We start from the raw sequence: 25446 nt of genomic DNA, 5'->3' as shown, positions 1-25446 counted from the left end.
GACTTACTCGAAATATTGGAGACAAAAACGATACTTTACTTATTTATAATAATAATACAACATCGACAATAAAATTTTATTCGACTAGATAGAAACAACTACATAAATAAACATGTAGTAAGTATTTAAGTGAATGGATGAGATGAGAATGAGACAAATAATATAACAGGTGTAATCAATGGTGAAATTCTCAACCGAAAAAGTGGAGATGATACTTGTAAAAATACTCCAACACTTAAGTCAAAAGAATTAGAGAGATGTAAAAATTAGGATTAAGTGTATTATATTTAAGAGAATCGTGAAGTCTCGATTATGTAGTACGAGATGTGGTGTATTGAAAAAATGTAACACCATTTATGGTGATCAAATTTTTCCATATTTGGTGAGATCTTGTTCTCATTGAAGGTGTTCCTTCTCCTTGTGAGTCTTAACTCGTGTGAGCGTGCAAAGCTGTGTAAAATGGGGGGTTGCCTATAGCAATAAAAAAAATTATTGTATCTATTATGAAGTTAAATTCTAAAAGGGTCTCTATAATTCACAAATTGTATCGATTTAGTTCTCGACTTACTAATTACACTTTTTACGTCCTCAACATTGTAAAAAATGTATTAATTGCTCCCTCACCCTATTTCCAGTTATTTAACTTTACTACCGGCGGTGACATGACAAATGAGTGCCACAATGTACATCATAAAACAATGCCGCACAGATTTTGGCGCTAGAACGTTCCTGGAACTACGTCGTTTGACAAATTTAGTGAGTTAAAAGTTTGAAACCCCAAAGTTTGTGATCTTCTTCTTCTTCTGAAGTTAAACACTCAGCGATATGAAATCCTCTATAAATGTTGTCTAGCGTTTGAATGGTGAAATTATTTGGCGGGATGGAGTTCGCTCTCACTTCGAGCTTCGTGTACTCTGAGGGAAGGAGAAAGGGTTCTTCGCGAAACCGAGTTGTATGGAGGTAAGGATGTAGTGGATAAATTTTTTTTTATGCTTTTTTTTTCTACATCATCAGTCCAGAAAAAAAAATCCACACCATGTTTTACCCCTAGTCTGCATGAAGTAGGGTTAGGAGTTATGAACATATAAGCACTTAACAACCATTTTTAAGCAAACATTCACACTGTAATTGGGACAACCGAAAAATGACTTATTTGGGTCAGTATCTATTCCAAACTACCGAAGCACGGGGCGGCAGCTACACCCACAATGCTCTAGCACTCGCAAACCTCTACTCCGACTTGGAGTTCTCAATGTTGATCGTATAGAGCTTCCTTGACCGTGACTCGCACTTTCAATCATAATTCTACTTTTAGTTTTAAACAAAAACAACAAAGAAGACGAGGAATAAGAATTTTGGTGAACAAAGAGAACATTGGTGAACAAAGAGAAGAAAAAGAAAAACGATAGAGAAATGTGGCTAAAATTAGGGTTAAAAATAGGTAGAGGGACCACATTGAGTCAAATATTTTTAATTGCCAGCTTAGCTATTTGTTACATACTTCGGCATGGCATGTCATTACCGGCAGTAAGGTTAAATAGTCAGAAATAAGGTGAAGGACCAACTAAGTATATTTTTTACAATGTCAAAGACGTAAACATACAATCGATAAATTACGGACTAAATTAGTGCAATTTATAAGTTTCAGAAATCACTTTAAAGTTTAACTCATCTATTATGAATCATAATATCGTTTATACATAAAATTTTGTTTAATTATATTGTGTATAAATCGTCTTGTGTTATTTACAATCTTTCTTTACTTATCTATCATCATTCATTTTATCTATCTTCTTACCAAATCTACTGATGGAATAAGAGTGTATAATATTTTTTAATAATAGATGAGATTTATATAATACCTATAATAATAATAAATATAAAATTAGTAAAAATGATATATATATATATACAAAGTTGGAATTAGGTAATGTCAATTTTTGTTTTAGGATATTGTAATTCTATATTTTCTTGTAAGCGGCATAAATTGAACCTATTTTTTTGGGTCTTGGAGTGCAATAAGCCCAAAGACCAAAAATATATAAACAAAAATAGAGAACACACAGCCTGCATCTAATAACCAGTCAAGAACACAAGTGAGTTATGAGTCCATGACCCCAAAAAAAAAAAAACACAAATCTGTATAATTACGAATATAACATCCAGTTGGCTTCCTACCATATGTACCCAAGACTTGTATATAAAGGTCCTTACTCCTAGGGTTGGACATTTTAAATCTAAAATATAGTTAACCGATTAAAAAATTATAACTATTATCACGGTGTGTTGGTGGATTTGGAAATGACGCAATCAAACAATTTTTTTCTCCTAGAAAAAGACCATCAAATCCAGTAAAATTTATTGAAGATTATATAAAGGGTATAGATGAAGATTTTTTTCTTTTAAAAAGGGTGATGAATTCTACAAACAACAGAAGGAAAGAACACATTAGTTGGACGCCGCCTCCTTCAGGATGGATTAAGATAAACTCAGTTGGGAATCCCGGAAAAACTGGGTGCGGAGGGTTGTGTAGAGATGAATTTGGAAGGTGGGTTGCTGGTTTTTTAATAAACATACGTACGTGTTCAGCTTTTTAGGAGGAGGTCTGGGGAGCGTTTCAAGGACTAAGGACAGCCTGGGATCTGAGATTTCGAAAGGTCATCTTAGAAGTAGATTCAAAAGCTTTGGAGGAAATTTTGAGGAAGGGAAAAAGAAATGAACAGCATCCAATTTTTTGGTGAGAAGCTTAATAAAATTGATAAAAAATAAGTGGCAGATTAGATGTGCACACACATATAAGGAAGGAAATAGAGTTACTGACTGAATGTTTAAAAAGAGTCTTAGAACCGGTTTGGATTACTACTCTGTTAAAGAGAGTTAGCTCAGATCATTGCTGATGATAGCAGTAAGCCTCAAAGCGGTTCCTGAAATTGTCCTCAAGTCTCATAGTAGTCTCTGAACTTAATAGTTACTCATATTCATTTCTGAAGTTGCACTCCGGGACTCAGATTCGTCCTTCCGGCACATTCCGTTCATCTGGCACTATCGAAAAGCTGATCTGGACTCTTTCGTAACACGCTGGCAAGGTAACGGCTAGCTGACGTGGATTAGTAAATTTTTATGGTACAATTTGGTCCCTAAATCAAAATTAAAAATTTTAATTCCCAAATTTAATTATTATTCTCTTATCTGTAGTAGTAACCCCTCTCTTTTCTTCTCTTCTCTTCTCTTCTCCATATGGATGTGAAAAAACTACAAATTACAATTTTATTGAAAGCTAAATATATTTTGTTAATTAAAAGTCACATACTATGTCTTTGTATTTAATATTTTATGCACTCATTTAACTCTAGTTTAATTAAAATGTTTTACAAAATTCAATTTTATATTTTTATATGATTTTACAAAAATCTATCTCTTGTATTTACGGAATTAAAAAGATACATCATTATTATTATATATTATATTACATTTCCTTTCGAATCTTGTTCCAAAATAAACATGCATCATCCTAATTTAACTGTCATTCACATAGTATTAATATAAAGTGTTATATTATGACATTTCAAATCGTATGACATCTCCATTAAAATGACGTGTCTAAGATTTTATTATAATTAAATAGGTATTTTAAATTAATTAAGGGTAATATTAGAGAAATAAAAAAAAATAGTAAAAAGTTACCTAATTTAATATTTATTATTTTAGTCTCTAATTAATAAAAAACTAATTAAACAAAATAAATATAATTAACTAATTTAAGACACTAATTTGATCATATTAAAATATTAATCATATCATCTTTTTGTTTGCAAAGGTCATGCTGACATTTTAACATTTTATATTAGCATTAGAGATGAGTTGAGATTCATAATTTATGAATGTAAGAATCAATTTAATCCATTTTAAAAGTCAACAAATTTTTATGAACATTTACAATTTTAGAAACTAAACTTTGCATTATTTCTTTAATTATATATATCACATAACTTTTTTTATTTTATAATCTCACCATCTTTCTGACAGAAAAAAGGGATAAAAGCGGTTAAACTTATTCAAATAATAGTTGTTAAAAAGACTCTAGTTGTTATTATTGTTATAAGATACTTCAACTAAAAATAAACAAAAAGAAAAATTTTGCGAATTTGGGATATGAAAATCTATGCCTATAGAGAAAAAAGGGATTACTGTAGAGAAGAGAATGATGATTAAATTTGGGGATTAAAATTTTTAATTTTGATTTAGGAACCAAATTGCACCATAAAAAGTTTACTAATCCACGTCAACTAGCCATTACCTTGCCAACGTGTCACGGAGGAGTCTAGATCAGCCTTCCGGTGGTGCCAGGTGGACGGAATGTGCCGGAAGAACGAATCTGAGTCCCGGAGTGCAACTTTAGAGACGAATATGAGTAACTTTTAAATTCAGGGACTACTATGAGATTCGAGTGCAATTTCAGAAACCACTTTAAGGCTTATCTCATAGCAGAGGGGTTATCTTACCCTGTCAAGTTGTTGTCTAGTTTGTTTTTCTTGAGTCCTCAATCCCGTTTTTTATACCAAAAAAAAATTATAACTATATTTTGAATGAATTTAATTTTAATGTATTGTTAATGTAAAATTATTTTATACGTGCATTTAATTACATAATGTTACATTAACAAAAATAACTATTTTTTATATTAACTGTGTAAATAATTATCAAAGAAAATGATTATAATGGTACAATTGTATAAAACGTTTTACACTATTAATGCATTAAAATCAAACTCTATTCTAAATATTTAATTTTTTAAAATAATTTTAGAAACATAACCATATTTATTTGAATTTTAGTTAACAAAACCAAATTCTAAAATCAGTTAACTAAAACAAAAACTAAATATGTAAATCTATAAAATAATATCGTATAAGAAGTATTAAAATCACACCTATTAATTCTATAATACCCATAATATAATTAGACTTTTAATTCATCAATAAAATAATATTATATAAATTAAAAATAATTTTTGAAAGTGTTAAAATTTAGTTTTTAAATTAAAATTGACTTTGTATAAAATTAGTTTTTTTAAACCAATTTTTAAAAGAAAAATGAGTTTTAAAATAAATCAATTTAAAAAAAATAACAAATTTTTGTATAAAAAACCAATTTGTAACCGAAATTTACATACAAAAATCGATTTTTATTTTTAAAACTGATTTAATAATTTTATAATCAATTACAATTAATAACCAATTTTATCATTTTAAATCGATTAAACTTTTTGGCACGCACCTAAGTTGGGAGCGCAGCAGAATTAGGGAACCTAGAATCAAATTGGAGCATGCTACGAGCATTAGAAATTGTGCGTATTATCCACAATGAAAGCAAGAATGATTAGCATGAGCACATATAAGCCGAGTTGAAGACTTTCTGCGATGCTTCATTGAGCATATAGCCAGATCGGTTGTGATCTGAGGCTGAGGTCTTCGCTGCGTGGTGACAAGCTGTAAGGGAAGACCTTCCAAGACGGGAACGATGAGATGCCGAGCACTGCGTCCATTGATTCAACGGTAAATGCAACTTTAAAATCCGGGTCAGGTTGGGGCTTGGAGTTTCTGTTTTTGGGTCTGGACTAAGTTATTTGTCCGAGTCCCTGACCAAAAAAAAAAGTTGCTAGTTCGGTAGTTCCCACCGCTTACTCCTCGTATCTTCTTTAACCTGTACTTTACGCTTTCACTTTATGTAATCCTCCAAATATTTCAAACCGTCACCTACTTAGTACTCACAAAAATAACTATGTTTCTTTGTTGAAGGTTCCATAATCATCATCATCTTATAGTGATGGAGTTGGAAATGCATACGGTCCTTACCCAATTGCTGAGACTAGCATGGATCGCTGGTACACTTCCCATTCTCATCGCTTCAATCCCAATTCCCAAACTTAATTTCTTCCATACCATATTGTTGGGTTTTGTTAGAAGGAGAAAAATCATGCACTCATCTTCCCAGGTAAATATATCACTTTCCTTCCCCTATATACCCTTTTCATTTTTATAACTTTTATTATTGCCATTGTATAATCTTTTTGCCTTTTACTGAAATGGATTTGAATATATGATCCATCGAATAATGGGGTGCTTGAAAGTTTGAAACTTTGTAATATATTTGATTTGACTTTGCAGAAATTCACGCTCCCTCCGAGATTCTTCTTGCACTTCTATATTGTTGCATCAATATGGACAACGTTCTTGCTTGTTACAACTTGGTGTTATGCATACACAATGGTGCCACCGGTTAGGGAATCATCTGCATACTCTACCATTACAAGCTACTTGATCGGAGGCTCAGCTCTGAGAACTGGTTCAACTACAATGCTTCAGAGGCATGCTGTTTGGCAAGCTGTTTTTCTTCTTTTGTTAATGGAAGCTCAAGTGTTGAGACGCCTATTTGAAATCATATATGTATTTAAATATAGCCCCTCTGTCCGCATGCACATTCTTGGTTATCTCACTGGAATGTTGTAAGTTTATTTCATAATATTTCTAATTTACCTCCCTTGAACTCCCTTTCTCTTTTTTATTAGAATAATTTTGACTATTATATATTCCTAATGTGGTGATGTGTGTGTGAAAGGCCTATTTGCTTGTTATTAATCTGAAATCATAGTGCATTACTCTGATAATCTTTGTTCTTATTGAATTACTTTGATCTGATTTCTTTTCTACAGGCTACGAAATACATTTATTTATGACAGATATTGTCAATTTAATACATAAGATTCAATTGTTGTTCTGCTGCTATGCGTTTGCTATATCATAGTGTATAAATTGTCTTAAACTTTTTGGGGATGGGTCTAGCAATGTTCTAATTGACAAAAAGCTTTGTAGTTTACTAGTTTATGAATGAGACAACATGGAATTCAGATTTATGCTCCATGGAGACAATTTTTGAAAGATTTGGACTGGAAACCTTGTGCACTGAACTAAAAGAAAAACCAAAACAGAAGAGAAAGTCTAAGAGAAGTATGGGAAAAGCAAGCAGAACCCTGCAGTTGTGAATGGCTAATTCCATATATATGTAACTACTCATAGGTAGATTTAAAGTGCTGCACGTTGATTTGAAATCTTAATCTAGTTTCAGGGATGAAGAGCATTATAATCTGTTTCTTAGATGAATAATGAATTCTGTATTTACTTTTACTATGCTTGTTATTTATCACTCACTGGTTGGACACAAGCAAACACTAATATGGGAATGATTGGTTTGTTTGTTTTACGAAGCTAGCTTCTACCTAGCAGCACCATTGTCGCTGTGTGCTGATTGCGCCTTAGATGTGTTTTACTTCCTAGTAAATCTAGTCACCAAGTTCATCGTCGTAGGCAAGGATCACATGCCACCAATGGAGGTAGAACTTTGGCAAGTTGTAAATCCTCTCGTCAGGCTTGGATGGAGGCATTGGATCGGCGCGGCTGTTTTTTTTTTTTTTTTTTTTTTTGGGTTGGATTCATCAACAAAGATGCCATAAGATTCTTGTATGTAGCATCCACTTGAAACTTTTGACATTGAAATCTTACAATCTTTCAATTTTTTGTCATGTCTTTGTCTGAACTTAATAACTTTGTTAGGGTTCGCTTCGAGATTCAAGACAAGCAGAGGAATATGCAATTCCTCACGGTGATTGGTTTGAAATTGTTTCCTCTCCACATTATCTCTCTGAAATGGTAACACTCCTCCCTCCCACCCTCCTTTCTCTCCCATATCTGTTTTTCTTATGCTATTATGTGACCCATGTTGTTGAATATGGCTAATGTTTGACAATAATAAAGATTATATACGGCAGTTTTGTGGTTGCCACTGGAGGATCCGATCTAACCATATGGCTACTACTTGTTTTTGTGGTAATATATAAATTGTAGATTAGCAAGATTTTCTAATTGTTGAAGGGGGAAAAATGTTTAGTTGATTGTTTTTCTTTGCCATGTTTCTTTCACTTGGTTCAGCTGGCAAATCTATCATTTGCAGCAGTGAAAACACATAGGTGGTATCATCAGAAATTTGAAGATTATCCAAGTAGTCGGTTTGCTGTTATACCATATATTCTCTGAGATAATGAGACAAATAGACAATGCTTTTCATGTTAGGTTAATTCTCATAGATGTGCCTGTTCGTATGAACTTATTTAGTTTATAGAAAAAGGCTTGTATTTAATATACTGGGATTTCTGCACGCGAAATTCATTTATAAATTTTTTTCAAAGATAACATTTCCAGAAAGGTGTAAAGTAAACAAATGGATAAACAAGTTGAGCAACTAAAATTTTCTGGATTCTTATTTAGGGCACCTATTGCCTCGGATGATTTTTTAGTCATCACCAAGCATAGTTCAGATAAGCAAATCTAATGGCGCTTAAAAAGATTGGCTTTCACAAAGTTTAATGATAATTCAAATCTAAAAAGATTCAAGAACCGTGATGTATTTGCATATTTTAAAGATCATACATGCCAACAGAAAAGAAAAAAAGATCCTAAAAAAGGGAACCGTAGACTCAAGCAAAAAGATCGATTCCCCAAAACCTGGCTGGTTGGTTAGTTCTATATTTCTTGTCCATACTTCCGATGAGCTCCATGTCCTCTTTAGATAGCTCAAAATCAAACACCTGGAAATTCTCTTTCAATCTTTCCAATTTCGATGATTTAGGAATGACAACAGTGTTCCTTTGAATGCCCCAACGAAGAGCAATTTGTGCAGTAGTCTTTTTGTATTTTTCAGCCAGACCCTGAAAGTCACACAAGTTAATTCGTTAATTCAGTATCCAAAAATCCTTTCAACTATAATAACAAAACAACTAATTCTTGTCTCATAAGGTGAGTTTTGCTAAATAGATTAAACAATGCTTTCATGTCCTATTGTAAATAAATCGGTCAAGTTTGCTTCTTAGAGATCCAACGAGTGGTTTTGAATAAATGATGCCAGGCTTTTGGTGTTTGGAAACTAGAATTGATAACTTACCTTTAGAACTTGGTCATCTAAACATGAAACTGTACCAAACCATTCTGTATTAGCGGCAGCACCTCCAAGAGGAGTATGGGCTGTGACACAAACCCCGTGCTTCTGGCAAAACTTGACGAGTGACTCACGCTGGAAGTATGGGTGGGTTTCAATCTGATTCACAGCAGGCTTTATCTTGGAATATGCTAAACAATCTCTAGTTAAGAAGATATCATAGTTGCTGCAAGAAAAACTCTTCATCATGTTCTATTTTGCATGAATAGAATGATCAATTTCTCAAGTAAATTGCTAGTAGAAATATCAAAAAATTAACCAGGCAACCAACAACAGTGAAACCTGATTCCAATGCTACGAACCAAGCCCATCGAAACAAGATCTTCCATAGCACGCCAGGTAGTTTCCAGGGATATAGTGGTATCTATGTCCAACACCCCATCCTCACCCAAAGCACTATCAGTTGTACCAACACCTGCATGCATGTTAAATAGCACACACATGAGTGAGATGGCACAAATATGCTTGCATTTGCTTCTTACAATCCCAAACAACATAATCTGAATGAATATATTATTAGAGTTGTAAATAGCTATTAAGTTAATTAATCACGTGTAGAGTGATGTTCAGTTAGTTAGGAAATTAGTTTTCATTTTTCTGTTTCTACTGACTCAGCACCATTCGGTTACTGAGGGTGTTGCTTCATGAGTTCATGTACATGTGTATATACTGCACTCTGCAGCTGAATAACACTGATTCCATTCTTCATTTCACACTTCTAATATACATTTATAGAGACATACCAGATAAACCACTTCCTTATCAGATAAGTTTGCCCGTCGCCATTAAAATAAATAAAGTAAAAAAAAAGAGACATACAACCCTCCCATACAAGCAATGGATTTTATTACCTTTTCCTGAATGGTGTGGGAAAAATTTGTAATTTCAAATTAACAGGGATGAGTTTAGGGAGTCCACTCTAACTATTTATAGGCCAAAAGAAGGGGGATAAATACAAAAAACTGGTATACCAGTGTGCCTTGTAGCAACAGGGAAGTGAACCAGATATAAATCCAGATAATCCAATTGAAGCTTCTTGAGACTGTCCTTGCAGGCCTCGATAACATGTCCATGATCAGAATTCCAAAGCTGAAGTCAAATTGAATTCCCAAGGGAAATACAGTCACTATGCAATTCTCAGAAACCACCATTACTAGTGAAAAAAAAGGCATATTGATTTGTTGAGAAGGTGAAAGTGACCTTGGTGGTAATGAAAAGGTCCTCCCTCTTAACAAGACCACTAGTGAAGGCCTCTTTAAGCGCCACTCCAACTTCTGCTTCGTTCTTGTAATCAGCTGCAAATCCATTGCATTCAAATCTAGTCAACAATCATATACCTACTTATCCTCATCACATCAAAAGGTTAAAAAAAAAATAGCAAACTCATCAACAAAAATTACCCAAACACTCCAAATTAGCAAAGATAGTAAGTTTTGACTCTTCAATCAACCCAAAGCTAAACTTCCTGATTCGTAACTTAAAATATCCATAAGAGAATAAAAACCCTAAAATATTGATGATGACAATATTCAATAAATTGGGAAAAGAATAGTAATTGAAAAAAAAAAAAAAATACCAGCACAATCAAAGTGGCGATAACCAATTTTGATAGAATTAAGGATGAGATCCTTGACTTGTTGAGATTCCATGCGCCACACACCAAGTCCAATGATAGGCATCTTGAAGCCGCTGTTGAGTGTTATCGCCATTTTCTTCTTTGCTTCAAGCTTCACAACACCTCTATGCTCAGTTCAGCTTCCCTGAGTGACAGAATGCCCCCAACCTCGCTATCTTTTCCTTTTATTTGATTTTGGGCCACCACGTTCTTAACATGCCAAGCCCATTAAGCAAGCAAACAGGCCCATTACAGGACCATTAAAGGCCCAATGTTGTGAATAATTGACGTGTAATAATGAACTAATTATAACGTTGTTACACTTTATATGCTCTTAAATTATTATTATTATTATTATTATTATTATTATTATTATTATTATTATTAATAATAATAATTTATTTTTATTTATTTTTAATTATGATCAAAGTGTGTTCAAATTAAAGATCCTCAAACCATACTTAAAGGTTGGGTATTGGAGGGTTATGCTTGATAATGCTAAAATAAATGTACAAGTGTTTGGTGAGGCAAAATAAATTTTGGCCAATACGAATCACTCCATTAACAACAATAGTCGTATTCATCACCAACCCTAACTTGTTTTGTTTATAGGAAAAGGCTAGTATTTAATATTACTAGGATTTCTAATCACAAAATTCATTTATAAAAATTTTTCAGAGATAACATTCTCATAAAGAACGAGAAAAGGAAAGGGTGAAAATAAACTTATGAATATACAAGTTAATCAACTAAAATATTCCGGATTCTTATTTAGGGCATCTATTGTCTCATATTATTTTTCAATCATCACCAAGCATAGTTCAGATAGGCAAATCTAATGAGGCTTAAAAAGATTGGTTCTCACTAGAGCTGAATGATAATTCAAATCTCAAGGTTCAAGAACCATGATGTATTTGCATATTTTAAAAGATCATACATAATACAGGAGAAACCGCAGCTCAACCATAAATATCGATGCCCCAAAACTTGGCTGGTTGGTTAGTTCTATATTTCTTGTCCATATTTCCTATGAGCTCCATGTCCTCTTTAGATAGCTCAAAATCGAACACCTGAAAATTCTCTTTCAATCTTTCCCATTTTGATGATTTAGGAATGACGACAGTTTTTCTTTGGATCCCCCATCGAAGAGCAATTTGTGCAGCAGTCTTTTTGTATTTTCCAGCCAGGCCCTGAAAGTTCCAAAGTTAATTCATTAATTCCGTATCCAAAATGCTTTCAACTATAACAACAACTAAGTTTGGTTTCATTAGGCAAGTTTTACTATATAGACTAACAAAATGTTATGTGTACATTAAAATTAATTATTAAAATTAACCATTTTATATTAATACCTTTGATGATTGATTTTTATTTAGATTAAACAACGATTTAATGCGTAGCTTTTAGTGTTTGGAAACTAGAAAATTGATTAACTTACCTTTAGAAGTTGGTCATCTAAACATGAAACTGTACCAAACAATTCAGTATTGGCCGCAGCACCTCCAAGAGGAGTATGAGCTGTGACACAAACCCCATGCTTCTGGCAAAACTTGACGAGCGAATCTCGCTGGAAGTATGGGTGGGTTTCAATTTGATTCACAGCAGGCTTTATCTTGGAATATGCTAAACAATCTCTTACCATAATCACACCATAGTTGCTATAAGAAAAACTCTCTATCACATTCTATTTTGCTAGAATTTGTCCAAGAATTAATCAGCAAACAAAGCAACCAACAACAGTGAAGATTGTAATAATTGTACCTGATTCCAATGCTACGAACCAAGCCCATTGAAACAAGATCTTCCATGGCACGCCATGTAGTTTCTAGGGATATAGTGGTATCTATGTCCAACACCCCATCCTCACCCAAAACACTTGCAGTTTTACCAATAGCTGCATGCATGTTCAATATCACGTTAGTAACGCTGGAAACTCACGTGTAATTGTCTTTATGTAAAATTGTTAATTGAAATTATTAAATAACAACGTAGTCAAATATATTAAATCATTTAACGATTCTTAATTAACAATTTCAACAATTGCATTGGCTTTTTACAATCTCAAAACAACATTATTATCTGCATGGATACATTTATAGAAAAAAAATGGACACACACTCAGCCCATACATGCATGGATTTTATTACGTTTTCATAATGGTGTGGGGCAAATTAGTAATTTCAAATTAATGGGCAGATGACTTTGTCCTCTGTGTTGTTTATCAAGGCAAAATTGAGAGTCAATTCTAACTACAAAAACATTTAACAATAAAAATTCATCAAAAATAATTAAAATTGGTCTTATTTAATATTTATTAATTATTATTAAAATTAATAAATATTTAATAAGACAAATTTAATTTATTTTATTTTTTATTTTTTTAACATTATCACTTTAATTATATATAGAAAGAAAAAAAAAAGGAATAAATATAAAAAAAAAAAAATTTATACCAGTGTGCCTTGTAGGAACAGGGAAGTGAACTAGATATAAATCCAGATAATCCAATTGAAGTTTTCTGAGACTATCCTTGCAGGCCTCAACAACGTGTCCATGATCAGAATTCCAAAGCTGAAATCAAATTGAATTCCCAAGGGCAATACGGTCACTATACAATAAACAAAAAATATTGATTTGTTGAGAGGGTGAAACTGTGAAAGTGACCTTAGTGGTAATGAAAAGGTCCTCCCTTTTAACAAGACCACTATTGAAGGCCTCTTTAAGCGCCTCTCCAACCTCTTCTTCATTCTTATATTTAGCTGCAAATCCATTGCATTCAAATGTAGTAAACAATCACATCACATTAGAGAGTTAAAAAAAAAAACAAGCAAACTCATCGACAAAAATTACACAAGCACTACTCCAAATTAGCGAAGATAGTGAGCTTTAATTTTTCATTTAGCCCAAAACGCCAAAACTAAACTTCCTTATTCATCATTTTAAGAATAAAGTATACTTTTTTAATGTTAAAATTAATGAGTTTTAAACAATATTTAATTTTATTTTTAACATTTTTTATTTATATCAATTTTTTTTTGTAGACGTTAATTATACTTAAAGTATTAGGGACAAAATTAAACATGTACTAAGTAATTTTGGCACTAATAAAAAATATTAAGAATAAAGTTAAATAAATTAAAAATATTAAATATAAAAAGTACATTTTATTCTAATTTAAAATGAGTAAATAGTCAAATTAGTTACTAAAAGATTATTCGTTTTTAAATTGGTTTTCGAAAATTTTTTAAAATATAATTCGTCCTTCAAAGATTTTAAGTTAGTCATGTTAGTTTCACCATCTTTCGTTGTTAACGACATCAGAATTTGTTAATACACCACAACACACATTTGGTAAGCTTAATTGGTGGCTAATATGATAAGTTTATGAAATTAGATCAAATCAATTCTAAATTAAGGGATTCTAAAACTTCAAAGTCCCCAACATTTAGATTTTGATTTGATATAATTTTAAAAATTTATCACATTAACAGTTAATCAAGATTCTTAGGTGTATGCTGTATGTAATATCAATAAATTTTAACGCTATCAACAAAGAAAGTGACGAAAGGATTAATTTAATTAACTTAAAATTTTTGAACAACAAATTTAATTAAAAATATCTTTCGAAGACTAATTTAAAAAAGAGTGATTTTTAATAGACAAATTTAACTATTTCTTCAACTTAAAATATTTATTAGAGAAGAAAAACACTAAAAGATTAATGATGACAAGATTCAATAAATTAATAATAAAATAAGGCAAAATGTTACGGTATAGATGACAAAAAGTATCTATATATGTGAATTTATTGTAGCTAATTTTACGGGTTAATAATCAAATTAGTTCCTTAAAAATAAGATATTTTTTAAATTCGTTCTTAAAATGTTTTTTCAATCAAATTGATCCTTCAAACATTACGAATTAAGCATACATATCATTTAGTTACTCTATTCACAACCAGCAACTTTTGTGATTTGTAACCATCAAATAGACATCAATGATGATTTTAATGGTGTGAGATTGGTGTGAGATTTAATCCAATGACTCACTTTTCTTTGCTGGTTATATGCTTGTTAGAATTTGAAAAAGTTGCTGCCTCCTAGACTTTTCCTTTGTCAATAATTGATGATGTAAAAGGTTAACTGATAGCATACATGACACATAACATGTTCAATTAGACGTTAACTAAATATGTTTAAAAAAATCTATCAATTTAGTCCGTGGATCATATTGGGAATAGAATTTTTGTAGTTAAAAAAATGACTAAATTAATAATTTTCATAAATATATTTGGCCAATATCTAATTAGATATATTAGGTATTATATATATTATTAATTAATATTTTACAGCATCAATTTAAAAAAAAAATTGTTAATAGAGTAACTAAAACATAAATTATTTTTAATATGGAAATAGAGATGGTGTTTTGGTTGAATATTGATATTTAAAGTGTATTACAGTATATGGAAATCATTCAACACGCCTCCACGTGTTGACTAATATGTTGCCACGTATTCAGCACGCCTCCCGCGTGTCGCCCTTTTACCTAACACCTCCATCCATGCGTATATACACTAGGTTCATCATTCCCGGCCAATACACCACCCTAAACCCCATAACCAAATTCTTGAGCCTGACTAAAAGATAAATATAATTAATTTATAATTTTAAAAAATTAATTTAATTAAAAAAATTATTTAAAAATAAAATTTAAAAATATCTTATCTTACAATAACTAATTTGATTAATCTCTAATTTTATTCATGGACACTTCTCATTGTATTTGGAAGTATTTATCAGCTTTTTCAGGAAATGTTAAGACGAGCAGTAGTTATTTATTGACACTTGTCATTGTATTTGGAACTTGGAATGGGGATGGAGGAATATCTCGTGAGTTTTCACTTAGACTGTCAATTTTTTTTCCCCTTACACTTTGTCAATTTTTTTTTTTTATGTATGCTTTTACCAATATATATTCACTATAAATTTATATTAATATAATTACATAAAAAACAAAATTTAAATAAATTCTTATTATTTTTACAAATAATTTACTTGGCTCTACGAAAAATTGTAATGTTATATGTGTATAATAAAAGTTCTTTAGTTTCATAAATACATAAAAGAATTTAATTAAACTCATTATATATGTAACTTTTCAAAATAAAAATTGAATTTTGAAAAGAAATGATATAAAGTTATATTATCGAATAATATCTTTAGTAAAAATAGTTTGTTTAAGGTGTTTTTAGTTTATATATGAAATAATTTAATTATTTATTAAATAATATAAAATTTATTTTTATTATTTTTATTTATGTTTTTTAATCAAAATAAAATAGTTCAAATCTAGATTTTTTTTTTCTCTGATCCAGCTGAACAAAAATAGGTGTCATTAAAAGACAATTTATGTCGGTGATCATATTGAATAGAAAGATAAAAGTTAAACAATTTAGAAGTGGTTAACTTATTCGTCTTCGCAAGTATTAAGAATTCGAATATTGATTTATGTATGCATCAACAAATTTTTAAATAAAATTCAGATCTACAATTAATTAACAATTATTTGTCGGTATATTTTTTGTAAAAGCTGATAAAAACTGATAATCTTAATAACAAATATCATTGTGATAAACTCTTAAAAAAATGTCAGATTCACATAAAGTTAATCATTGTTTGTTAGTATATTTTTTTTAGAAGTTGACAAAAATAGTCAATCTCATCGACGAATATTAATTAATAGAACTAGCTATTGTAGATCTATATATAGATATCTTTTTCTATCTATAATACTGTATCATGAATAAAAAAATGAAAAAAATTATAATAAATTAATGATAGAGTCTTAATTTATTTTTCTAATACTTAAAAAGATAAAAAATTTAAATATATATTATTATTTTAAAAACATAAAAAATAAAGAAATATAATTTTTTTATTTAAAAATTAAGACTTAAAAAAATAATTAAGACTCTAAATTATTTTTTATTATAATAATTAAAAAAAAATACCAGCACAATCAAAGTGGCGATAACCAATTTTGATAGCATTAAGGATGAGATCCTTGACTTGTTGAGATTCCATGCGCCAAACACCAAGTCCAATGATAGGCATTGTGAAGCCACTATTGAGTGTTGTCGCCATTTTCTTCTTTACTTCAAGCTTTGCAAATCACAACACCTCTGAGCTCGGTTCAGCTCAAGCCTATATGCCTCTAAGCTCTAACTGTGAGTGACGGTGACACAGTGTCACAAGTCTCGTAATCATTCCCTTTTATTTAATTTTGCACGTGTTAAAATTGCAAAGCCTATTATGCAAACAAACAAGCCCATTACAGGCCCATTACAGGCCCAATGTTGTGAATAATTGACGTGTAATAATGAACTAATTATAAAGCAATGGATGAAATGATCCCACGTTCCTCTTCAGATCGGAGCCTGGAAGCCGTGAGTTTCTCTGTGTGATCACACCTTCATTCAGATCACAAGAACATCAGATCCGAAATCGAAAGACAAAGAGAAAGTGTAATCAATGGCTCCGTTCAGCGGCGATGAGACGGCACCGTTTTTTGGCTTCCTTGGAGCCGCAGCTGCACTTGTCTTCTCCTGTACGTTTTTTCTTCATTCCATAACAATCATTCATCGCAATTCGATCTAGATTTCTCTTTTCCTGATCTTTACATAGTTGCATCGTTTTCTGTTTCTCTTTCTCTGCAAATTTAATTTTCAATCTAGTGCTAATAAGCTAGTTGTTTGAGCTTGATTTTCGATCTCTTTGGAAAATCAATTAAATTGTTGCTGGATTCTTTTTTTCAGCTTATATGTACGATGTTTGTTGATTCATTTGTGCTTCCAATTGCTTATTGAGTAGATTTTCTTGGATTTAATGAGCTTTTGTGAATCTTAGATTTTTTTTTTTTTTTTATACTTTTTCCCTTGTAATATAAGCTTTAAAATTTTATTGAATTGCTGAATTGGTTTCATTTTGGGAAAATAAATAAATAGACAAGATTTTGAGATTTTGTTGTTAGTCGTTCTTGATCTGGAGGGTTTGGTTATTAATAATTAAGAGTTTGATTTGAACTGATGGAAGGTATGGGAGCTGCCTATGGCACGGCAAAGAGTGGCGTCGGCGTGGCCTCGATGGGCGTGATGAGACCTGAGCTGGTGATGAAGTCTATTGTACCTGTTGTTATGGCTGGAGTTTTGGGTATTTATGGCCTTATTATTGCTGTTATTATCAGTACAGGAATTAACCCTAAGGCCAAATCCTATTATCTCTTTGATGGTTATGCACATCTCTCCTCTGGTCTTGCCTGTGGCCTCGCCGGGCTTTCTGCCGGCATGGCTATTGGCATTGTTGGTGATGCTGGTGTTAGGTATATTCTTTTTTCTAACTTACTGTCTCATCTATGATTACTTGTTCATTTCAAACATCATCTTAGAATGCCTTGTGTGTATTTTAATTTAGCTCTGCTTCCTGATTCCGTAGAGTTTTGCATTACGCTCAATATGTAATTGTTGGTTTTATTTTGCCATCGTCAATTCGTCAGCCATAGGATTCCATAAGCCTAACATCCGAGTATATGGCGTCTGTAATGGGCACAAACCCTTATGCTAGATGTGGTTATGAGAAACTATAAAGAAATGGAGTTGGACCCTTACTAAAAACTATAGTTTAGTTTTTGGCTTACCGGTAAGCACCTAATCAAACACTATCAATACACCTTAAGGTATCTGACCCTAGGTATGTATATTTACACTTTACGGTTTACACTTTAGACTGTTCTCTTATGAAGTCAGTGATACTATGTCCCTGGCCATCTCAACCATCGAACAGTGTATGATGCTTGATTGAACATGTGCTTTGCCATCACTAGCCTCAGTTATGTTTTCAATTTGATGTGGTGGTTGATATGTTTCCCATCAATTCCAATTAAATTTCTTCATTTGACTAATTAATCTCTGTCTGCAGAGCGAATGCACAGCAGCCAAAACTTTTCGTTGGAATGATTCTCATCCTCATCTTTGCTGAAGCTCTTGCTCTATACGGTCTCATTGTTGGTATTATCCTGTCATCTCGTGCCGGCCAATCTAGAGCTGAGTAAGAAAGGAGCTATGCCATAGAATATTCGTTGCCACCCCACATCATGTTTTAACCCTCTTATTAAGAGGGAGAGAGGGGGCAAATTTTTTTAGTCGGAGGTTAGTGATGCTCGGACAGCACTTGTAGGCTAAAAAGGAAAAACAAAGACTTTGGTGAAAGCAATTGCTCCACCTGCCGTTTGTTGGTGTTTGTTTGTATAAGTAGCTTTGCTCAATAAAGCTTCTCAAGCTTCATGTTTTTTCTTTTTTCTTTTTTTTCCCCTCCTTGTGACATTGTATTGTGCCATATAATCTTGAGTTCTAAATTTTTCAACCCTTTTGCTTCTCTTTTGGCTGCTGAAAGCGGTGCATATGAGTCATTTGGTTGCGAAGGTAACTAAGAACATTAACGGATCGTTTCGTATGAAGCGCTGCTTTCATTTCTTTTATTGTGTAGGTGTATAATCAACCTTTTCACCAAGAGAAGAACATTTTGATATTGGTGTGATAGGATTGTGCTGCCGTTTTCTCTCATCGATAGAACACTTAGTTGCAGTAAGATAGTCCCACTCCTCTATATATCATTTCTTCTGTGGATTATGCAGCATCCAAGATGGTGTACTTTCTTTTAGCTTCCAGTCTAATACCACCTGCCTAAGAAAAACTAAGAAACCTTGGCAGTACAGGACTAATCAAGTTACTGTCTGTGGCACCTTGCATAATATGATGCAGTGATGCGCCACACACCACATAAGCCGAAGTTCATGATTAAGTCCTATCTATACTCCAAACGGTTCTCATACACTTCAGCCGCCCCCCGCTAACCCGCTTTCCCCTTTCTTCTTCAAGCAACGGATGTAAGCCATGTAACGATGTAGAAAAAACATCTAAAATAAGGATATTGGTAAAATAAGAAAGTAAGGAGTTAATGTTGAATTTGTAATTTTTATCATATGTAAATTTTATTATCTTGATTTAAAAGTGATTATATATATATATATATTTTTTACTTTGACAATTTGCTCAATTTAGAGAAGTTTGACGCCATGCAAGTGATTACATCATTGTATCCTGCTTTTAATTTTTTATTTTTGTCTTGATCTTGCATCATGTTAAACGTTTCTTTTTTTTCCTAGCCCACTTAAAGAACTGAATTTCCAGACTGGAAAATGAGTTGAAACTTAATCTTCTTTCCTTTTTGGTCAACAATCTTAATCCTTTACGTTGAGCAGGACATCTGTAAGCACATTAAAGAAAGAGTGTTCGGAGTGCACATTGGGACTAGTTTACACTCCTTGACTTGTATTTGTCAATCTTATTAAATGGGCCGATCCATAGACACAGATATTTATCAAACTTGCTTTCGAGATTTTAAATCAACTCTCTGGGCTTTGAAGGGGCCAGAACAGTGACCACCCCAATTCTTCTGATGAAAGAAAGAGAGCTTCACGTCCAAAACAAAAAAAAAACAAAGACAGCTTAGCCTAGATTTTTCTGATTATTGTAGAGGGGGTCTGAGATGTAATTTCCTTTAGTTTTGGGCTTTTGCCCCATTTTAGAATCAAACTTACTTTTAGTTAATTTGTATGATTTTAAACAAACTCATGGAAGGAGAGTAGTTATAGAAGTTGATTCAATAGAAGTGTATGAGTAGATAAATCTTAAGCATAATACACAACGTTTTAACTCCCTCTTAAGAGAAATTGAGGAGCTTTAAAAAAGACCTTGCGAGCTCAACTTTCAACACACTTTGAGAGAAGAAAACATGTGCGCTGATTGGCTTGCAAAAGAAAGTTTCAAAAAGCAAAATGGATTTGGCTTCATTGACAGTATGTCCGAATAAATGGAGTCTCTATACATGAATGATAGAAAAGGAATAATCATTGCAGACAGTTAGTTTTGTTTTCTCTTTGGGCCTTGGTCCGGTGGTTCACCAAAAAAAAAACAAACTCATGGAAAAGAACAAAGAAGCATATATGTGACTTATGAGACACAAATAAAAATAAACTTAAAACATAAACTGAATTTTAAAAAATATAGAAGTATATACCTTCTAGCAACCAGAATACAGAAGTATATACCTTCTAGAAACCAATGTACCAAACTGGATAAAAAAAAATGGTGGCAGATTAATTAACACGTGAAAACAATTTGATACTTCAATCTTTTTTTTTTTAATGATAGCGAAGAACTTCTGTCTGTTTCTGGTCTGAAGATCGAAAATGAGTAATTAGAATCCGTCCACTGTATGTAAACTTTGAAACTCTGATTAATTTTAATATATAATACAATACAATATAATATATGATATGAAAGAGGATCTCACAAGTGTAAGTGTGTAAGACAATTATACAAATAATTAGGTATTTTTTAAATATTATATTTTATTCAACTTTTAGAAGAGAGAATAAAAAATAAATATTTTTTTTAATTTTTTGAATAACTAATATATAAAAATAGATATTTAAATTAAAGATCGACTAAAAACTGAAAATTTAAAAGATAAATAATATTTCTCAATAATAAATCCTTAAAAGAACTTAATAAATAGTAAAAATTAAAAGATAATGAGCATTTTTCTTATACAAAAACTGTGGCGATTAGAAAATGTGTTTACAAGTACAACCACGTTGGAATTTATAATAGAAAACTGTAACTTTTTCCCCCTTTTTTTCATGTTTGGGAAATGGTAACTATTTAAGTATTTATCGCGCGCGCATTATACCAACGGCTATTATATTCATTGCCTCTTTCAAGTTCAATTTGTTACCTTTTTTAGTTTTCTTATTAATTAATGTTATTTTCTGAATTCACATGTGAAATCGATATTTTTGGAGTTGGAGAATAGATTCTTTTAATTTTTTTAACAATTGAATGAGTAAAATGTGATATTTTATTATTAATTTTATAAATAGGATAAAAAAAAAACATGAGAAATGGAACAATAAAAGAGTTAGAAATCACATTTTACTCTCTCAATTTTATTTAACAATTAAAATGATCCATTCTTCTTGCAGTCTCGATATGACTTTTAAATTCGTACACTTACAAATTTAGACAGATTGAATTTATTCCAAATTTTTCAACTCTAGTTAACTAAGCTTTTTTTTTTAACTTTACAGTATCTTCGTCATTTGACATGTTAAAAAATAATTTATTTTAAATTGAGTTTTATTTAAAATTTTGTCATTGATTAATAGATTGATGCATGTATAAAGTAAAATTATATTAAATTTTTTATATTTATTTAAATAAACAAGTGAGTTAATCATTCTATTTATCCAAATCATTTAACTGAGTAAATTTTTAACCATGAATGATTTAAGTGCTAATAAAACTGACCATAAAAGATTGAAATTAAAGTTGTATCCATAAAAAATAATTTTCGCTTGACAAAAATATTCAAAATTTACTTTTTTTATTAATTCCAATAAAAAATGAATTAAAATACCCAAATTATCCCTATCTTATTACTTCAAGATTTCAACTCTTTTCCTTTCTTCTCCTCTTCTCTTTCTACTTCTTTTTCTCATTATTTCCTTTCGCTCTTCTGTCGTCTTCTTGTCTCTTTCTCTCTCTTCTTTGCCACGCCGGCGGCCAATGACAGCTCTTAGTCTCACCGGTACCACCTTTTCTCCTTCTTTTTCTTTCTTTTTTCTTCTATCTTCTCTCTTTTTCTTCTTCTTCATCATCTTTATGGTAAAATTTAAAATATTAGGTCAAAAAAACAGAAAGAAATAGAGGTTGAAATTGCTCATAAGAAGACATAAATCGGTGTCTTGATTTTGTTAGGTCTTCAAATTGAACTAGAGCATCTTTAGCTTCATGAGCAGCATGTTTCGCCAAATTGACAATGTTGTTTTCCCTACGTATGGGCCAAATTAGTTCAATATTGGCAGCGGTGCGGTCTTGTGTGTGTACAGTAGTAGTTTGAGCCGCCGCTGCTATGGTTCAATGTCGGCGGTGGTTCGTGTGTGTGAAGCTGTTATTGTGGTTCAATGTCAACAGCGGTGGCAGTGGTTCGAGCCGTATTTTCGACCTCTTCAAATGAAAACAAAATTTATCTTTTATGAATATAACTTTAATTTTAATATTTTATAATTAATTTTGTCAGCACCTAAATTATTTGTGATCAGAAATGACTACTTACTCTTATTTAACTAATTAACTTCTTTGATGTAAGCAACTAAGGCTGTTTTTCTTGTGGCTAATAATTTATTGGACAATTTGCTCATTTCAAAAGAAACATATATTAAACCATTGGATTCCCACCTATGTGGAATTATAATACACCTCTTTATGTCAAAAATAATTATTTATAGTGTAAACATTTACAAATGAATGTCTCAATAATATTAGATCAGAAAATTCTAATAGTATTTTGGAATTAAACAAATTAATTCAGTTCAAAAGTAAAAATATCTCATGTTTATAAAAAAAAATTAAAAAAATTCAATATAACTCACGGCTGTAATGGATGGACGGATACATATTTATTTATTTATTCTAATAAGTGATTTCGAATTTGAATTCAAGAAAAATCAGTGCTGAAAAAATCATGTTGTCATATGTTTCAAATTAAACCTATTTTTCATAAAAGATAAATATAAAGTAAATATTTTTACATATAATTATTTTCATATAAAGTTAATAAATAAGAACTGTTAGATAATAATTTAGTCAAATATATCAACTCATTTAATGATTTTTAATTATCAATTTTAGATGAAGATAATTGCACGTAAATTTTTATTTTAATGTAATTCTAATAAACTTCTCACTTTTTTTTGTCTTTTATTTTTTACAAGTTTTCTCATTTTAAATAATCTACGTTCGACGATGCAACCAACTATGCTTGTTTCCATATAGTTTTCATTTCTTCATCAGATTCAATAATTAACATTATAAAATTCACACGAGTTCAGCCATGCCAATATATAGTAATATTATTATTTATAATGCAATAGCATACCTTCATCATGTTCCAAATTCACAGAAATTTATGCCATCTTAATTTATATTTCACCGGCTCAGCGGCTCTGGTGTTTGTTGTCCGTATGTGAAGATGACCAGAAAAAATTAGGTCATATGGTTTCATTGTTTTTGGTTAAGAATTAGGTCATGCGACTTATATTATTCCAATACAAGATAAGCTTATGATGTATATTTATGTTCCCCACAATACATGATGTATTTTTTTTTCAATAATGTTTAAAAAAAAATCAATAAAAACAGTTTAAATTTATCTTATTTAATATTTATCAATTATAATAATAATTAATACATATTAAATAAAGCAAATTTGAATTTTTTTTTTTGTTTTTTTAATATTATCCTTTTTTTTTTAGCTGGTCCACACCTTGTTTAAATGAAGTAGGTCATTGCTCTTTTAATATTGTGGATCACTATAGCTAGTTAGCTCAGCGTATCTCCTTTGTCATCATTGCTTTTATTTGATTTGTTGGACCATATGATGAAACAAATTAAGTCCAGTTATATGATGTGTGTGTTTCACATTAAAAAAGTGTTTTATTTCTCATGTTTTCGAGAGAAATTAAAATTATTTTCAATGTAATTTATTTTAACTTTAGTTCTAATAATAATGTTTTACATTTATTTCAATTATTATACACATCTAGGGTTAACGAATATATTAAATGATAGTATTATATTTATGACAAAAAATATACTTATTGTTTAGTAATTTTCTTTTAAATAAAAATCAAATTAAAATATCATAAAATTTATGACTTTTATAGAAACTTATTTAATATATAGTAACATTTTTGTTAAAAATAGATATGATGTAATAATAAGTATCACATATTTTCTTAGTAAATTATATATTGTTTGAAAATTTTGTTTTTGAAAAAAATAAAAAGAAAATATAACATAAGTTAAAATATGTGCGAAGAAAAGATAGTGTAGTTCACTTTCTTTTCTTTAAAGAAAGAAAAAAGTGATGCCAAGTAGAGATAAGCTTACCCGAGATCGCATTCGTATAACCTTTAACTCATTGCAAAACAAAATTGCTTATGCCAAAAGGTTTTAGCAAAGACATACTTTATTTTATTTTATTTTATTTTATTTTTTCAATTTAGAATGAAAAAAGTGCTTTTAATAAGTCTAGGTGTGTGTACTTAGTGCCAGCCTTTTGTACTATATAATTTTTTTTGGGTATACTTAAATAGCCTGATCAAATCAAAATTTAAAACTAAAAGAACCCTTTATTTAATCATATTTATAAGTCAAGTAGAATAGATGTATATAAGGATATTAATACATTATTACCGTTATAACTCAGTTATATTAATAAGAAGGGTTAAGTACGATTTTGGTCTTTAACATAGTGGTCGAAAATTTATTTTGTCTTGACCTTTTTTTCGCTACAATATGGTCCCTAAAGTTTCAGTTTGTTTTAAAATCATTCTTTTTTTCAAATTTTTTATTTTTATTACCAAATTAACTTTAATAAAAAAATTAAAAAATAAAATAAAAAAAGAAAGAAAACGTGTAAAGTAAAAGGAAAAGGGGGAAGGGGTTACGCGAAGGGAGAAGGGTGTGGGTGTTCGGGAAGAAGAGGGGGAAGGGTCCTCGCCGTCGCCGCCGTTGTTCTTTGCTGTCACCACCGCCGCCGTTCAATAGCACCAGAATCAGTCGCAGTTTCGCCTTCAAATGTTAGGGCCACCGTTGCTCG

At 31.0% G+C, this 25446-nt stretch overlaps 3 protein-coding genes and 1 pseudogene across 4 annotated transcripts; 2 read left to right on the top strand and 2 right to left on the bottom strand.

The window, feature by feature from the left end:
• Positions 1-5375: 5375 nt before the first annotated feature.
• On the top strand, positions 5376-8090 carry LOC107632272 (polyprenal reductase 2-like; annotated as a pseudogene). Its single transcript, XR_015907193.1, has 7 exons — positions 5376-5555; positions 5799-5994; positions 6168-6505; positions 7270-7517; positions 7611-7706; positions 7812-7883; positions 7986-8090. The product of XR_015907193.1 is annotated as a polyprenal reductase 2-like (transcript).
• A 197-nt stretch (positions 8091-8287) lies between these two features.
• LOC107628830 (NADP-dependent D-sorbitol-6-phosphate dehydrogenase) lies at positions 8288-10833 on the bottom strand. The gene is made up of 6 exons (XM_016331433.3): positions 10625-10833; positions 10249-10343; positions 10020-10137; positions 9331-9463; positions 8995-9214; positions 8288-8761 (listed from the first exon to the last, which is right to left on the bottom strand). The coding sequence occupies exons 1-6, from the start codon at positions 10755-10757 to the stop codon at positions 8531-8533; spliced, it is 930 nt and encodes a 309-aa protein (XP_016186919.1). The 5' UTR covers positions 10758-10833; the 3' UTR covers positions 8288-8530.
• A 595-nt stretch (positions 10834-11428) lies between these two features.
• On the bottom strand, positions 11429-16911 carry LOC107628831 (NADP-dependent D-sorbitol-6-phosphate dehydrogenase-like). Its single transcript, XM_016331434.3, has 6 exons — positions 16677-16911; positions 13328-13422; positions 13117-13234; positions 12425-12557; positions 12102-12321; positions 11429-11853 (listed from the first exon to the last, which is right to left on the bottom strand). Exons 1-6 carry the CDS (start codon positions 16807-16809, stop codon positions 11623-11625), a joined length of 930 nt encoding a protein of 309 aa, XP_016186920.1. The 5' UTR covers positions 16810-16911; the 3' UTR covers positions 11429-11622.
• On the top strand, positions 16844-19083 carry AVA-P1 (ATPase, F0/V0 complex, subunit C protein). Its single transcript, XM_016331438.3, has 3 exons — positions 16844-17272; positions 17758-18043; positions 18640-19083. The coding sequence occupies exons 1-3, from the start codon at positions 17197-17199 to the stop codon at positions 18770-18772; spliced, it is 495 nt and encodes a 164-aa protein (XP_016186924.1). The 5' UTR covers positions 16844-17196; the 3' UTR covers positions 18773-19083.
• Positions 19084-25446: the final 6363 nt, after the last annotated feature.

Source organism: Arachis ipaensis, chromosome B3, assembly GCF_059453495.1.
Source record: "Arachis ipaensis isolate K30076 ecotype BB chromosome B3, ASM5945349v1, whole genome shotgun sequence".
Classification (NCBI taxonomy): domain Eukaryota; kingdom Viridiplantae; phylum Streptophyta; class Magnoliopsida; order Fabales; family Fabaceae; genus Arachis; species Arachis ipaensis.
Note: the sequence above shows the minus strand (reverse complement) of the source record. Positions and strands in the feature narration are given on the sequence as shown.